The sequence below is a fragment of the Nuphar pumila genome, chromosome 15 (assembly GCF_984573655.1).
Source record: "Nuphar pumila chromosome 15, dmNupPumi1.hap1.1, whole genome shotgun sequence".
Taxonomy (NCBI): Eukaryota; Viridiplantae; Streptophyta; class Magnoliopsida; order Nymphaeales; family Nymphaeaceae; genus Nuphar; species Nuphar pumila.
The window spans coordinates 91,703,690-91,718,781 of record NC_143263.1 but is presented as its reverse complement, the minus strand read 5'-3'; the positions used below and the strand labels follow the sequence as shown (position 1 = coordinate 91,718,781).

The 15,092-nt window shown below is 37.8% G+C and overlaps 1 protein-coding gene across 2 annotated transcripts; it reads right to left on the bottom strand.

The window, feature by feature from the left end:
- Positions 1-580: 580 nt before the first annotated feature.
- On the bottom strand, positions 581-4,239 carry LOC149815990 (uncharacterized protein At1g76660-like). 2 transcript variants are annotated; one of them, XM_089988659.1, is made up of 4 exons: positions 4,046-4,239; positions 3,414-3,600; positions 1,218-2,457; positions 581-1,072 (listed from the first exon to the last, which is right to left on the bottom strand). In XM_089988659.1, exons 2-4 carry the CDS (start codon positions 3,537-3,539, stop codon positions 870-872), a joined length of 1,569 nt encoding a protein of 522 aa, XP_089844785.1. In that variant the 5' UTR covers positions 3,540-3,600; positions 4,046-4,239; the 3' UTR covers positions 581-869. The 2 variants fall into 2 exon arrangements, with proteins under 2 accessions (XP_089844785.1, XP_089844786.1); XM_089988660.1 differs by lacking the exon at positions 4,046-4,239 and adding an exon at positions 3,696-3,771.
- Between the last annotated feature and the right edge of the window lie 10,853 nt (positions 4,240-15,092).

Sequence of the window (15,092 nt, the reverse complement as noted above, 5' to 3'; positions counted from 1 at the left end):
TAAATTCTCCCTTAACCCCAACTATGAGCAAGAGCTCAGAGAATCCACAGAAGGGCTCAGAGGTCAATAGTCAAGCAAAATTTTGCTTCTCATAAAAAGCCAACAGCATTGCCAGAAACATAAGATTTCCTTTGAAAAAACCAAGAGATTCTCACAAGAAAACAAGCAGGAACTTTTAAGACCAGTAACAACCAGTTCTTGTTATTTTTCAAAAGATGACAATCTGCAAGTGTCATTATTCATGACAGTGACTAAACAAAATAAATACTTTACTCATTTGAAGGACTGTTCAAGATTCGTTTAGCTGAGATTACTAAAGACAGTCATATCATTTAATTTGATCATTTGCAAAATGCACACTGAGAACCATTGCCTGCTTAACCAAGAAAGAAGAGTCTAGATATAGATTCATAGTAATCATACACTTAAAAACTTCATGTGGAGACTGTGGTCTAATGTCAATGTAAATAATAAATCCATGAGATGCAGATAACAGATTAACAACGTACAGATGTATGAGTACACCATAAATTTGATGGGGTATATCACATTTCTAGAAGTAATGCATACCAGCTCGATAGCCCCCAACTAAATGCATATTATAGCAAGTGAGGTGCTCCACAAATAGTTTATCTTAAGGAACCGAAACAGCCTTATCAACATAAAAGGAGAAGCAGGAATTCAGTAAAATACAATTAACCCCTAGATGCAGACCAGTTGCTTCTGCAGTAAAAAGAAAAAGGTTAGTTTACTGCACTCTTTGGAGATAATTTCATACAGATTCCTATCCTGAACTTGAAAATAAAGTAACCTGCCAATTAGTACAACTAAGCACACCATTTAGTGACGATTGGCTAGTAGATACACTGTCATGTAGGGCCTTCACTTCCATTTTCGTTAGTTCTTTCTCCTCCAAGTTCGCATTCTGCTTTGGGGCTTGATAAACCTCCAAGGCTTCTTTTGTCAATGTCCAAATCCCCCTTCGATGGGGATACTTCTTGGCAAACCGTAGCCTGGTTATTTGAAGTGTTAGATGAAGAAATATCCCCAATCTGTTTGCTCGATCCAGGATCTGAGGAAGACAGAAAGGGGAATAAGATAGCATTGTAAATCATATCAAGAACATCATTTTTCTAACCAATCAGCATTAGTTTCTAAAAAAGATAATCTCTCTTTGAGATCACTTTGGCACCTTTAAGATCAGAAAAAAGACTCACCTGCACATTCAGCACCAGAATTGTTCTGGATTCCATGATTGCCACCATCTCCTTTTTTGTCTTGTGATGAATTGCAAATTTCAGTGCCCATCAAATTTGGACGTGCCACCTGCATCACTTCATCTTCAGTTTTCATGTTTGGTAGTGCACATTCTTTAGTATATGGCTTACTGGTAGCAAAGGGTATCATGGTGAAGGATTCATCTAGTACGTCTAAAGGCTCCACATAATGAGGTGCAGTAATAATTTCATCTGCACTGAAACCAAAGGATGCCCTGTATGCTTCAATCTCCTCAACATCTGATTTGCATGTTTTGCTATGCCTGTGGTGAGTGTTTCCGCCATTAGAGTATGCATCTGCTTCCCTGGAGAGACTTAGCCTCCCTCCACAGTGAGGATAGGAGTATGGTTGTTGTGCCTGGTCAAGATAAAATTGTGCTGATGTAGCAGGGCAAAAGAAACTAGAATCTTGAGATAGGATGAAATTTCTGGATGTTGCAATATTGCTCCCAAACAGCTTGGAAGACTCATTCTTAGGGAAGAACATCTCTTGGGCAGCTATTAAAGCACTCCAGTGGGCAGGGAACTCCTGTCCAGGATAGGGTGAAGATAACCCATCAGTGGAAGGCCCCGACTTTGGAGAAACAAGATGGCTGGCAGGACTCCCAGGATAGAGTTGGTAAGTTGCTTGAAGATCACTAGCAGAAACATAGCCCACTGATTCATATGGAAGATTCATGCCATCTTCCTTGCTCGCGCCTTTTAAATCAAGTGACGATGAGAGTAACCTTGCAAAAGGCACATCAGGAGATGAAGGAGTCGTGAGGTGAGCCAACTCTGGTGGAGGTGTGAAAGGGGCAGTAGAAGGTTCTGTAGTGAATGTGGAGAAAACAGGTGGAGATACCAACTGGGTCTCGTGAGCGTACGGACCTGCTGTAAACATGGTCGATGAAGGTCCACCAGGTGAACAAACATTTGCAGACAATGACAGGAAACAACTGGGCGACTGAGCGGTTGAAGGGAGGGCAGAATTGGTGAAAGATGCTGGAGAGGATGGTGGGGCTAGAAGAGAGGGCACCAGTGCTGTAGACTGGGCAGAGATGCCTCCAGGCTGAGGCCCATTCGAACGGTTTGAAGACAAGTTAATGTCTGGAATGCGAGACGCTGGAACAACACGCTTCCCTCCTTTCTGCGAGCCAAAACAAGAGAATCCACCCCAGCAACCTCGCCATCTCCTTCGCTGCCAAGCAATGTAAAGGGATACGAGTCCCATTAATAACTTAAAGCTCAAAACACTGGACTGGATAAGCACCAGTTACCACCACCAACAGATACAATCCAATGGGATTTAGCTAAAATATAAATGAAAATAATCTTTTTAGAACAACGCAGAATAGCAGAAAACATGCAACAAGAAGAAGAAGAAGAAGAAGAAAGAAGCAGAATTTCTTGGATCTTCACCCAAGCATAGCCACAGTTTCTCGGAGCTGATTTAAAAGCTTTTATGGTAAAATTGATCAATAACCAAATAATTCAAGGCAAGGCAAGTCACTCGGATCTGCAGATGAGAAATCGGTTTGGCAATGCAGTGGCCAACACAAACCATTACAAAACAAAAATAGAATGGATTCAGATGGTATTCCGATTTCCCATACAACCGCCAGATCTGGATTTGAGACCCTCTTGAAAGAAAATGCATTCCTCCATAGTGGAGAATCGAGAGCAGGGCATATGCCAAATTTACTCGATCAAGAGCACATGCCTTTGTTTCAGCAGCAGTACATTCGACGCCATTATGCCCTCTGATTAGCCAATGAGGAGAAGAACCAAATGCTCTAGTCCTAACACACGAATCCTTTCAGTTGTGGTTTCTGGACTCCGAGAGAGTACAATACACGGGGTCATGCCCATGCCGTAGTGACTGACTGCGACGAAATCAAGCAACACAAGTAAACCCTAAAAACCCTGGCGCATATATCAGATCCCCTCTACATTCCCTTAATAACCCACGCAGCCTTGGCGACATTTTACGAAACAAAAACTTGGAGAAGAGAAAGAGCGGAAAAAAGAAAAATTAGAAGTAAATATCTCAGAAGCATGCTGGGGAAACACTAGATCTACTGTCCGGTGAGAGAATCCGTAAACAAGAAAAATAAGGGAGAAAGAAGTGAATGAAGGAGGAGGAGGATACCCTACCCGTTCAGGAGGAGGAGGGGGAGGAGATGGGAATCTGGTGTCGGCGGAGCCAACGGCCGTCGCGGCAGCGCTAATGGAGGCCGCTCCGCCGTTCCTGTTGCTCATTATTCCGCCATTGCTAGCCATCTCTTCTTCTTATCTTCACTTGACTCCGCCTGCTAATCTTCTCCCTTCACATATCTAGACCCTAACACAACGAGAGAGAGAGAGAGAGAGAGAGAGAGAGAGAGAGAGTTAAAGGTTGCGAGAGAAATTAAAGAACCTCGAGCAGAATGTACGCACTTGCTCCCCTCAGACACCTGCCTTAAGGAACGCCAGTAAGCTGAGCTCTGAAGCAAAAAAAAAAAAAACAGGTGTGGTGGGGGGGGGGGGGGGTGGGGGGGGTGAGAGGAGGAGGGGTGCGTGTCTGATTCTTGAGAGGAGTGCTTTATTGTTTTGTTTGTTTGTTTTATTTATTTACTATTAATATTACTACTATTTTAATATTATAACGACAACTGAAAAAAAACGTAGAAGGGCCGGGGGAGAGAAGTAGAACTAGAAGGTGAGACGACTAAATTGGAGCTTTATCGTTCTTCATTCTTCCCCAAGGACCCTCTGTTTTCTATTTTCTTCCCTTGAAGAGTGCCTACCTTTTTCTTTTTCTCTCTCTCCCATTCCGACTTGGCTGCTCATGGTCCCGAGTGTCCACGCCCCTGCTCGCACGGGCTTTTCCTGTGCCACTCATCCCCTCGCCTCTCCTTCCGAATTACGGAAGAGGAATATGCATGATGACAAAAATACCCTCGTACAGCGCAAATGTTCTCTCTCCCGTCTCTCTTCGTACGCAAGCAGCCGCTCGTGCTGTGCTGTGCTGTGCTGTGCCGTGGTATCGAGTCTATTGACGTTAAAGCATATTAATAAACACTCCTTAACATTGGATCAAATGATAAGAACAGCCTCACTGTGTGTCTAATCCTCGGCTCCAGATCTCGGGAGCACTGGAATCACGAATGAACCAAACACAAGGGACCCATGAGGAAACCATTTGGATAATGACATTTAGATATGTATAACATACAAGCCTTTGATGGAATTGGAGGCTTGCAAGGATTGCTAAGGGGCATGGACCTAAGCAGTCGCTCTAGTCATCAATCTTCATATGTGGTCAACATTAGATGGTCTATTTCGAATGCAAGTGGACGGGTACGTACCTCCAAGTACCATCACATCGAGTTTGTTTGGAACATTATTGTGCAACTTCTTTATCACCATCGTTATCATGATGGTTAGTTTGCCTCTTATATATGGGGTTTGCCTTATTGTTTATATGCATGGCCACGCTGAACATCATCTGCAGCATCACCGTCTTAAGACGAAGACGTTCACGCGTGAGAGAAAATACGGTGAAACCAAGGTTGTTAAATGCGATGAGGCGAAGCCAGGCGTTGAGCCTGGGCTTCGCCTCTGAGGCGTACGCCTCTCACAACTGGTATGGAAGTGAAGCGGTGGGAGGGGAGGCAGTAAGAGAAGGACCACGCGCCCAGCTGGTATGGAAGTGAGGGATATGGCGGTCGTCCGGTGGTCGGAGAAGACTGAGCAACAGCTGCAGCACAGCAACTCCGGTGGTCGGTGGTCACAACTGGTCGGAGGTTTATGAGGGGCGCATCACAGCAACGCCTCAGTACCTTGAGCGTGCGCCTCGCCTCTGAGGCGTACGCTTCAGGTACTGAGGCGTACGCCTCTCACAACACTGCTCTGAACAAAGGCTTTGTTTCTAGAGATTTCAGAAGCAGTAGAAAATTCCGTGACAGGGTTTTTACCTGTCGAATATTAAGAAATAGACTTTTTTACTTTTTTTCAAATTACAAAAAAGTGTCTAAACTTTTCTGTTTAACTCAAACATACTCAAATTTTTTTGTTTCAAGGGTTTTGATTTGTTTATTGCTGAGAACAAGATTCTAGCTTTTATGCTTTTATAGAAAAGTGATTATGCTTTGCAGAAAACTTCTTAAGTGTGTTATTTGCTTAGGTTAACTAAAGTTTAATTTTCTAAGTATATTTTTGCACATATTATGATTATGTTGTATGCCTAAACTATAGTAGTGATATAAAAAGATTAAATTTATTTATTTTATGAAAAAAATATTATAAACCTTTAGTTGATAAATATTTAGTCACTAGTATTTTTCTATTTTAGGCAAAATAAAAAACAAAATAATTACGACTGAGTTATCAAAAATCAAGAAATTAAATTACATGAATTTTGAAATATGAAAGAGGAAAATAGAATATTTGTTAACTCACGACAAAACCTTGCAAGTGCTTAATAAGATCAAACCTTCAATAACTGATACATCTACTAAAGAAGAAACGAAAATCTATAATAAGTTCATTGAGGATGACCAACTCACTTGAACAACTCTCTTCACTTTTATGCAAGATGATCTTATTCGAGTATTCGAGACTACGGCTTGGCCAAGAAGATGATAGAGGCAATTAAGGAGAAAGTTGAGATGACTTCACAAACTCATATTAAACTTATCCTCGAGCAGTACAACTCATACATGATGAAAGAGTCAGACAACATAGTCGGCCATGTCAATCGGATGTTGGTAATGGCCAAATATCTGGCCATAGCTGAGAATGAGATCCCAGAAAGGATGCAGATCTCTAGCGTCATAAGTAGCTTGCCTCCTTCATGAAAAATGATTATTGTTGCAATGAGGTTGAACCAAAAGAGCCTCACCCTAACCGAGTTCCCTCTGCAATTAACTCTCAAACAGGAGGAGCATATGAATAACGATAAGAGGGGAGAAGTCATGAACACACAAGTCACCTTCCTTGAATATTCACAAGGTTTCAAGTCTAAGGCTAAGGGCCCATTCTTCATAAAATACAAGAACTTCAAGGGGTGTCATATATAGAATAAGAATCATCATGCAACAACAAATGGTTCTTGCTTTTCCTGTGAAAAACTAAGTCAATTCAAGAAGGATTGCCCAAACATATCAAGAAAAGAAAATTCACGAAAACATATTGTAGAAAAAACGTGAAGTTGTCTACACAGACACTGAGTCTCTAATCACAAATGGTGACCTCTTAGGATGGGGGGATAGACTTAGGGGTGATGCGGCACATCTCAAAGACAAAAGTGAGACTTCTAGATTGAAAGAGATAAAGCCTCATGATCACAAGATATATATGGGTAATACTACCTATAGTGATGTAGTCGAAATTGGAACTTTTAGGCTTCAATTAGAAGAAATCAATTTGTTATTAACAAATACACTTTATGTACCTTCTATGAGAAGAAATCTTTTATCTGTAACAGACTTTGTTAAGAAGAGTTTTAAAGTATATTTTCATGATGATAAAGTTACAATTGAGAGATGTGAAAAAGTGAAGCTCAGGGGTTACTATGATATGGACCCTAGTCTCTTTCGCCTTGATCTAACTCATCCAAAGTTTAATGCAATGACTATTTATGGTTGTAACACGCCAATTTTTAAACAAAAAAAAAATTTAACACAATGCTTTTAGAATATAGTGGAAGACTCAGATTCATTAAATATTGGGCAAGTTACAATCTCAAGCACACACATATAAGAGGAGAATCAATTTAATCAAACCATGCATTTAATTAAAGGAATATCAAATCCTAAACTAGTCTAAAAAAATGACCAGAGTTTATATTTAAACAAATCTTCAAATTAAATAAAGTCTTAATTCTAATCTAATATCCAGTATGAAGCCCTTAAAAAAATATATGAGCAATCTGGCATAGCCTTAAGCCGCTTATCCTCACAAGCCAGCGTTACCTACGTGTAATATATGCCAGGTTGTTGAATGATAGTAGGATTATTTCAATTCATAAACATAAAAGCAAATCAACCACATAAGTCTTGTATTTTTCACAAGAAGCCAAAACACACATAACTCAGATTATCACATAGCATAAGAATATACAAATCAAGATTACAGTGTCTAGAACCACAGTAGACATATAGGCATTCACAACCTCTCTTACTCACTGGTAAGAAATTAATAATCAAGATCACAAAAATCAAGTAAGCTTGATGTGATAATTAATGCATGCAAACTTGACAAATATGCATGAAATTCATATTAAGACAAGTTAAAAACATAATGTTGTAAAACACCCGAACACATTATTACATTGTTCATCTTTCATTACTCAGGGGTACACTTCCGGGACTTACTTCAACTTATTTATCATAAGGGGTGTATATTTATTTGTGTATCTTATTTTCCCAAGGATACAAAGAGTCTTAACTACCCACTGGAGTGACCTGAGGTCATGAGAACCTCACAATGGTCCATGCAAAATCTTGATTCTTTCTCTACAGAGTGAAGGACTACCTACCTAGGCTTTGTTGGTAGTCTGGTTCCCTACAATCGATGACTAAGAACCAAGAGACGCTTTTGCTCTTCAAAAAAATACAACATGGTCAATCGGTCCTATGTACCCCTACCCTCTCTAAGGTTGGACTCGATTCAAATGTGCTACTGGGTATTTATGACACTAGGCTCATTTCTAAACTCGGTGCACTAAGCACTAGGCTCCTAAACCCTAGGTTCCACTTAGGGTAACCCATTTTGATGCCACACTAGGCTTGAGCTCAATACCTCTGCATATGCTCCAAGGTATTATTAGATCACTAAGATAGCTCATTCGAATATCTCATAGGTCACACCTCTGTTGTAAGACCTGCATTTTTTTAGTAAAAATTCGGAATAAATCTAGAAGGTATTTTATGTAAAAATAGCATATGAACCCAAAATGCAAAATAAATTGATTTCAACAGATCAATTATATTTATAACGTATATGTCCTCGCAAATATATGCTCAAATAGTTAGGGAGTCATAACCTTTTCCTTTAGTAAAATTAGGAAATTTCAACAAGCCGACTTTCTTAGTTTTGTCGATACGAAAAAAAATGGTGGTCATAATTTTTTACAAAAAATATTGGTGAAACCCCAAAAATCTGTGGGACCCACAAAAATATCTGGCGGGTCCCATAAAAATATCTTGTGGGCCCCACATAAATATCTCATGGAATCATTAGGTAGGCTTTACAGGGAAGTAGAAGTCATTTTATTACTTTATCTTCAAGTTTGGGTCTTGAATCAAGGGGTTTGGATCATATCCACACCACATGTGGATCTAAGATCCATATTTTTGCCTGTAAATAAGAGGAGACCCCCTCCTTTTTAGAAAAAAAAATTATCCCTCCCTCTCTCTCTCCTCTCTCTCTCCTCTTTCTCTCTTCTCTCTCCTCTCTTTTGGTTCTAACCTAGACCAACCTACTTAGCTCAGAATAAGCCCTGTTGGTCAAGACTCACTTGACCTACTAGGTTAGTTTTTCTCTCTCCTCTTTTGTTTTGGTTTTAACCTAGGTCAAACTCACTTAACCTAGTTGAGATGGGCTTGGACCCACTTGACCTAGTTCGAACCCAATTGGGACATGACTTCTTGGTCCTGATGGCTTGACCTCCTCTACTATTTTATTTCCCAAGTTGGACCTAAGCTAGGTCCAAACCGGTTCTTGGTCTAAACTTTATCAGATCGTCGTTTCATCGAAAGTTGCAAGAGACACTCTTGGTTGTGACTGTGTCAGACATAAACGATGTGTCGGTCATGACCTAGGAGTGCCTCAACCACCTCGTTGGAGCACCGCCATATATCTTGGTAGGTTTGTGCACTAATCAATGCCAAAGTTATACTTTTCTCAATATATATGTATTTGCTTATACTTTTTAGATTGTCGTTGCGTTGAACAATGCCAAGGTTTTTACTTTTCGCATATTATGTATATATGTATTTACTTATATTTTTAAGATTATCATTGCGTCGAATGATGCCAAGGTGCCTGCTATCCGTATATTACGTATATATGTATTTTTTTTTTGCTTTTAAGATTCTCATCGCATCGAATGATGGCAAGGCTCCTGCTTTCCTATGTATATATGTATTTGCTTATGCTTGTCGTCGCGTTGAATGATGTCAAGGCTCCTGCTTTCTACGTATTACATATATATATATATATATATATATTTGCCTATTCATTTAAGATTGTCATCACGTCGAATGATGTCAAGGCTCTTGTTTTCTTCAAATATATACATATTTATTTTTTGCTTAGTTCAGTTTTTCCTATCGAACATTAAATATGCTTTCATTTATGCCACCATGCTATATCACACATGTTCTTACTTATATTACATATAGCTACACATAAATGAGCATTCAAATGAAGATCAATTCTTATCGCCAATGTGATTATATATGCCGCTCCTCGATTAAGATTTTGATTAAGAAAAGAAGTCTCTATTGAAAAGGATTCGCTCTTACACAAAATCATTTTTCATAAAAACCTAGGTCACTTGGGCATGGCCTAGCTAAGGCCTAAGGTTTCAATAAACCATGATAGATGCAAAGTACGCACAACGGTATACATCTATCATCGAGTTAAGCATAATGTTTCCTCCATCAAAGAGAAGAAGTGCTGCCGAATTTTTTGAAAAGATGCTCATTGAGCTTAAAAGAACGTTATGTTTTCTCTATCAAAGAGAGAAAGTGCTGCTGAAATTTATGAAAGAAGCTCAACAAGGCTTAGAAAGAGCATAGCATGTACTCAGTCACATAGAGGAGTGTGAACACCCCAAATTTTCCCAAAAATCCAAAAAAAATCTTCTTTGCCCCAGACCTCCGTCTTCTGAATAATTGGGTCAAATTTTAACCAAGATTTCATTCATTTCTCGGATTTGCTGGAATCCAAACTCAATTTTCATCCTTGACCCAATTTCTGATCCAAATCGGGCCCGAATCCATTATGGAATCCCAATTTTCAAATATAACCCGATATTTTCCAGAAACCTCATTTCCAGAAAATCTTACAAATTTCAAAACAAAATTTTTGCAAAATTGCTTCAAGAAACTCATTTGGGTCTCGCTTGATAAAATCCTCATGTCTCCCTTATATTTTTGGATCTATCTTCCGAAATCCAGAAAAAAATAGTTTTTGAAAACCTTTCTTTAGCTAAAAAACCCTGTTTTGAAAAAAACTCTTTCTTGAAAGCCTTTTATTGAAATTTTGAAAATAACATGGGACCTCCAGCGTAAAATCCCAAACGGCTTTCCGTTAGTCGCAGGAGCTCTCTCTCCCTCCATCGCACCTTCTTCCTCCTCCGCTCATCTCCAATTGCCCTTCTTCCCGAACCTTCCTTTTCCTCTTTAAAAAGAGCACTCTGGAGACGTGTTTTATGATTCTTTCACACATCATCTACTTCATATACATCCACAAGCCTCGAGCTTCCTGATTCAGCATCGTGCTAACGTTGGCTCATGTTCCTATATTAACGTTATAGCCCCAATATCATTTTCTACCACAGTTACTGTAACGCCTCGGGGTTTAAAACATTTAAAAATGCAGATTTTTTTTTAAACAGCGGAAATAACTTTTGATTTTCAGTTTCCTAAACCTCAGGCACGTCACATTCCAATTAACAACAAAAACAACAATAATTTATATCAACATTATATACATAGTCTTTTCACAAGGTTCAAAAGTGAAAACATTTAGGATTAAATTTAAAATAAATCCTAAATTAATCTCAGGATCTTGGGAATCTGGATTCTTCGATACCACACTTGTCCAACATCCACTGTAAGATCTCCTATTCCATATATGAACCTGAAATCCCCATAAAACGGGGTTAGACTTATGATAGCCAAGTAAGTCATTAATCAAAATCATACAATCCAAATATTAAGCATGATTTCAATAATTTACAAATCAAAATGCATACATTCAAGAATAATTATGCAATTAAAAATACAACAATTAAAAATAATTTAAAAACATGATTATGTGCTATATCAACAATGCATAATTTCAGATCAAATTCTGTGAAAGAAAAAGGTCATTGTTTCGATATTAACGCCCTCCTGGTACGGTGGAGAGTACTCCGATCTCAAACTAAGTATTCCGGGGGTATATTATTCTATTGTGGATTACCCGGATACCTGAGTGAAACGGGCTCCCAAGCGAGCGGTCAACGACCGGGAAGATTCTCAGCAATGGCGAGCAAACAAGGAGAGTTGGATGCATCCACTGGCATGCGGCAGCCTTGAGACCCGTTGTCTCGACCTCCTCAACCCGAGTGACAGGAGGTCCTGAGAATCTATCGCTCCCAACAATCATCATCTTTACAATGTCACTCCTGGTTGTACCACTACCCCTTCTAGGGTAGGCTAAACCTAGATGGGCTTGAAGGATTCTTTTATAGGACTTTTCATCTTTTCAAAACTAGGCTCAATAGCCAAATCATTCCTTTCAAATAAACACGGTTCATATGTATCCAGCCCATCCAGAATTTTGCTCTATCATAACGAGCATTCGCCTATGAAGGCGAGAATTAAGTTTGTATAGACATGACTCCTGCAACAATAAAATCTTTTGAAAATCAACATGCTATACAAAATTCTTCTTTTCATAAATGTCTCAACCATAATATTTGATTTAAAATCACAAGATTTGAAATCAAAACATGTACTTAATTTTGCAGATATTGAAATATGCATTTGATTATGAATCAAATTTAAATAATTATGCATGAATCAAAAACATGAATAAAAAACATGTTTAATATAAAATTATAAGATTTTGATAGAATAACTTACTTGGATTTCGATAGAACTAAGGAGAACATGATAAAGCGCACGTGCTTTGATTTAATCTGATAGAATTCATTATATAAGTTAATATTTTATATCGAATTTCGGATAGTATTTGCCCTATAATTTAAAGAAGTATCTTTTGAAGAAATTATTAAAAATCTAAAAATTTATTTGTAATTGACTTTAAAACTTTTATAAGAATTTTCACAGAGTTTCCTCTGTAATAACTCAAATGTTCGAAAAAGGGTTTGAACTTGAATTTGAGTTGTAAGAATTCGAACATGACTTTGTGTCACAAATATTTTTATAAAGGTTTTTAAAAAAAAATTGATTCAAATATTAAAACTGATTTTTGAAAATTTTAACAGAATTTCCTTTATAAAAATCGATTTTTTTCTAAAATAGTTATAAAATTTTTGATATAACTTCTACTAAATAAACTCGAAATTTCTAAAATATATAAAAAAATTCTAATTAAAATAATTAATTTTTTTAGAAATCATTTAAAAATTTGGCCAGAATTACTGCTATACTAATTCTACTTTTTCAAAAATCTTTAAATTATTTTGGCAGAACTTCTGCTATAAAAACTCAATTTTTCAAGTCTTTTAGAAAATTTTGCCAGAACTACTGCTAAAATAGTTTTGAACACTTAAAAACATTTAAAAATATTTAAAGAGAGCTTCCCTTGCGTAGAGGCTGGCTTGGATAAAATTTTGGCAAAATTGTCAAAATTTAAATCCAAAAGAAATAGAGTTGGGGTTCAAAAAGAGAATAGGGAAGCTCAGAAAGTATGAATTCGAATTTAGAAGAGGGTTTTTGAATACTAACCTCGTTTAGTTGATTTGAGCAGCGCTTCCGCTATCCAAATCTGACTTTTCTGCTAAGTTTAGCAGAACTCTTGCAGGCAGCGCTCCCGAGGTTGTTTCTGATCCGATGGAGCTTCTTGCAGAAGAACGAACTTCTTTTAAGGAAAGATGAAAAGGGATAGAAGAGGTTTCTCAGAAAAAATCTGAGATTCTACAGAGGTTTAGGTTTAAAAGTTAGAGAGAGAAAATCAAAGGTAGAGAGAGAAAGTAGGAGAGAGAGAGAGAGCTTAGAGAGAGAAAGAGAGGGTCTTGGACTTGGGTAGAGAGAGAGGGGGTGAGGGGTATTTATAGGAGAGAGAGGAGGTGTCCCCCCCCCCTATGGGTCCATTTTGGTGACACTTGTCACCTTTTTTTAATTAAAATATTACTTTATTTTGACACTTGTCAATTCTAAATTATTTTAGTATTTTTTTGACATGTGTCAAATAGAGAAGAGGGATGGGTGTCACCTCCTCATTGTGAGGTGACACTTGTCAGCTCATGGTTTTGGAAAAACCATGGCTGCCCTTGGTTTTGGGCGAGTGGTTTTCCAAAACCATGGTCTCTTGAATATTTTAATATAAAATATTATATTTTATTTGATTGCTAATCTTTTTATACCTTTTATACCCATCTTTCAGAACTGCCATAAGGGGATTTAGAATTACTTGATTGTCCTTCTGTAGTTCAATAAATTACATAGCTTGCCATTGAAAATGGTAAATTACCATTTGTGTCCCTGATAATTTTATTAATTCCCTGAAAATATCCCTAAAAGAAAAATTACTATTTTGACCTTATATAGTTGGGCATTTTACCGAAAAATGCCACTGAATTGGCAAATTACTAAGCTACCCTTTGACAATTTGACTAATGACTAGAATGTCCCTAAATTCTGATTTTCGAACAAGCCTCAACAAAATTTTATCAGGATTTTAAATATAGATTCAGATCTTTACTTTGAACAGTACTAACCCTAAAAATCAGGGTTTTAACACTATAATTCACATTCAGAATAAATAAAAATTAAAACTTGTTTTTCTTCAGAATTTATAAATCATTAAAAAATTTGGGTATTACATTCTACCCCCCTAAAAGAAAATTTTCATCCTCGAAATTCATGTACAATCTAATCAAACAGTTCTGGATACTTCTCTCTGATGTTGTTTTCAAATTCCCAAGTACATTCTTCAATTCCGTGATGCTGCCATCTGACTTTAACCAGAGGAATAGTCTTTGTTCTCAAAATTTGATCCCTTCTATCCATAATTTCTATAGGCTTTTCCTCAACAGTCATGTCTTCTCGAATTGCTATATCTTGATGCTGGATAATATGAGATGGATCATAAACGTATTTTCGCAGCATTGAAACATGAAATACATTATGAATCTATGCATACTGAGGGGGCAATTCGATTCTATAAGCAGTTTTACTGATTCGTTCTAGAATCTTAAAAGGTCCTATAAATCTAGGACTTAACTTTCCCTTCTTTCCAAATCTGAACACACTTTTGGTTGGAGATACTTTGACAAAGACCATATCATCAACTTCAAAAGCGAGTTCTTTCCGTCTTTGATCAGCATATCCTTTTTGTCGGCTCTGGGCAGCGCGTAGTCGGTCTCGGATCAAATTTACTTGTTGAGTGTAATGTTGTAGTATCATTGGTGACTCTAACTTTCGTTCACCAATTTCATTCCAATAGAGTGGCGATCGACAAGGTCTTCCATATAAAGCTTCGTATGGCGCCATTCCAATACTGGCATGATAACTATTATTATAAGCGAATCCAGCTAGCATAATATGAATATCCCAATCTCCTTTCCATTCTAGCATACAGGCACGTAACATATCTTCCAGAGTTTGAATAGTACGCTCTGATTGTCCATCAGTTTGGGGATGAAATGCAGAACTCAACTTTAATTTTGTTCCCAAAGCCTGCTGAAGTTGGTTCTAGAATCGAGAAGTAAACCTGGGATCACGATCAGAGATAATCAAAATTGGTATTCCATGTAGTCTTACAATCTCTCGAATGTATAAATCTGTCAGACTTTCCAAAGATTGACTTATACGAATAGGTAGAAAGTGAGCTGATTTAGTTAATCGGTCAATAATAACCCAAATTGCATCATGCTGTTTTCGAGTCTTT

Bases quoted from the DNA above. Each gene is read 5' to 3' on its own strand.
- LOC149815990 (XM_089988659.1), bottom strand. From the start codon at position 3,539: ATGGCTAGCAATGGCGGAATAATGAGCAACAGGAACGGCGGAGCGGCC. The intron at 2,458-3,413 runs GTAGGGTATCCT...ATTGCTTGGCAG, and splicing joins CCCCTCCTCCTCCTGAACGG to CGAAGGAGATGGCGAGGTTG. The intron at 1,073-1,217 runs GTGAGTCTTTTT...TGTCTTCCTCAG, and splicing joins TTCTGGTGCTGAATGTGCAG to ATCCTGGATCGAGCAAACAG.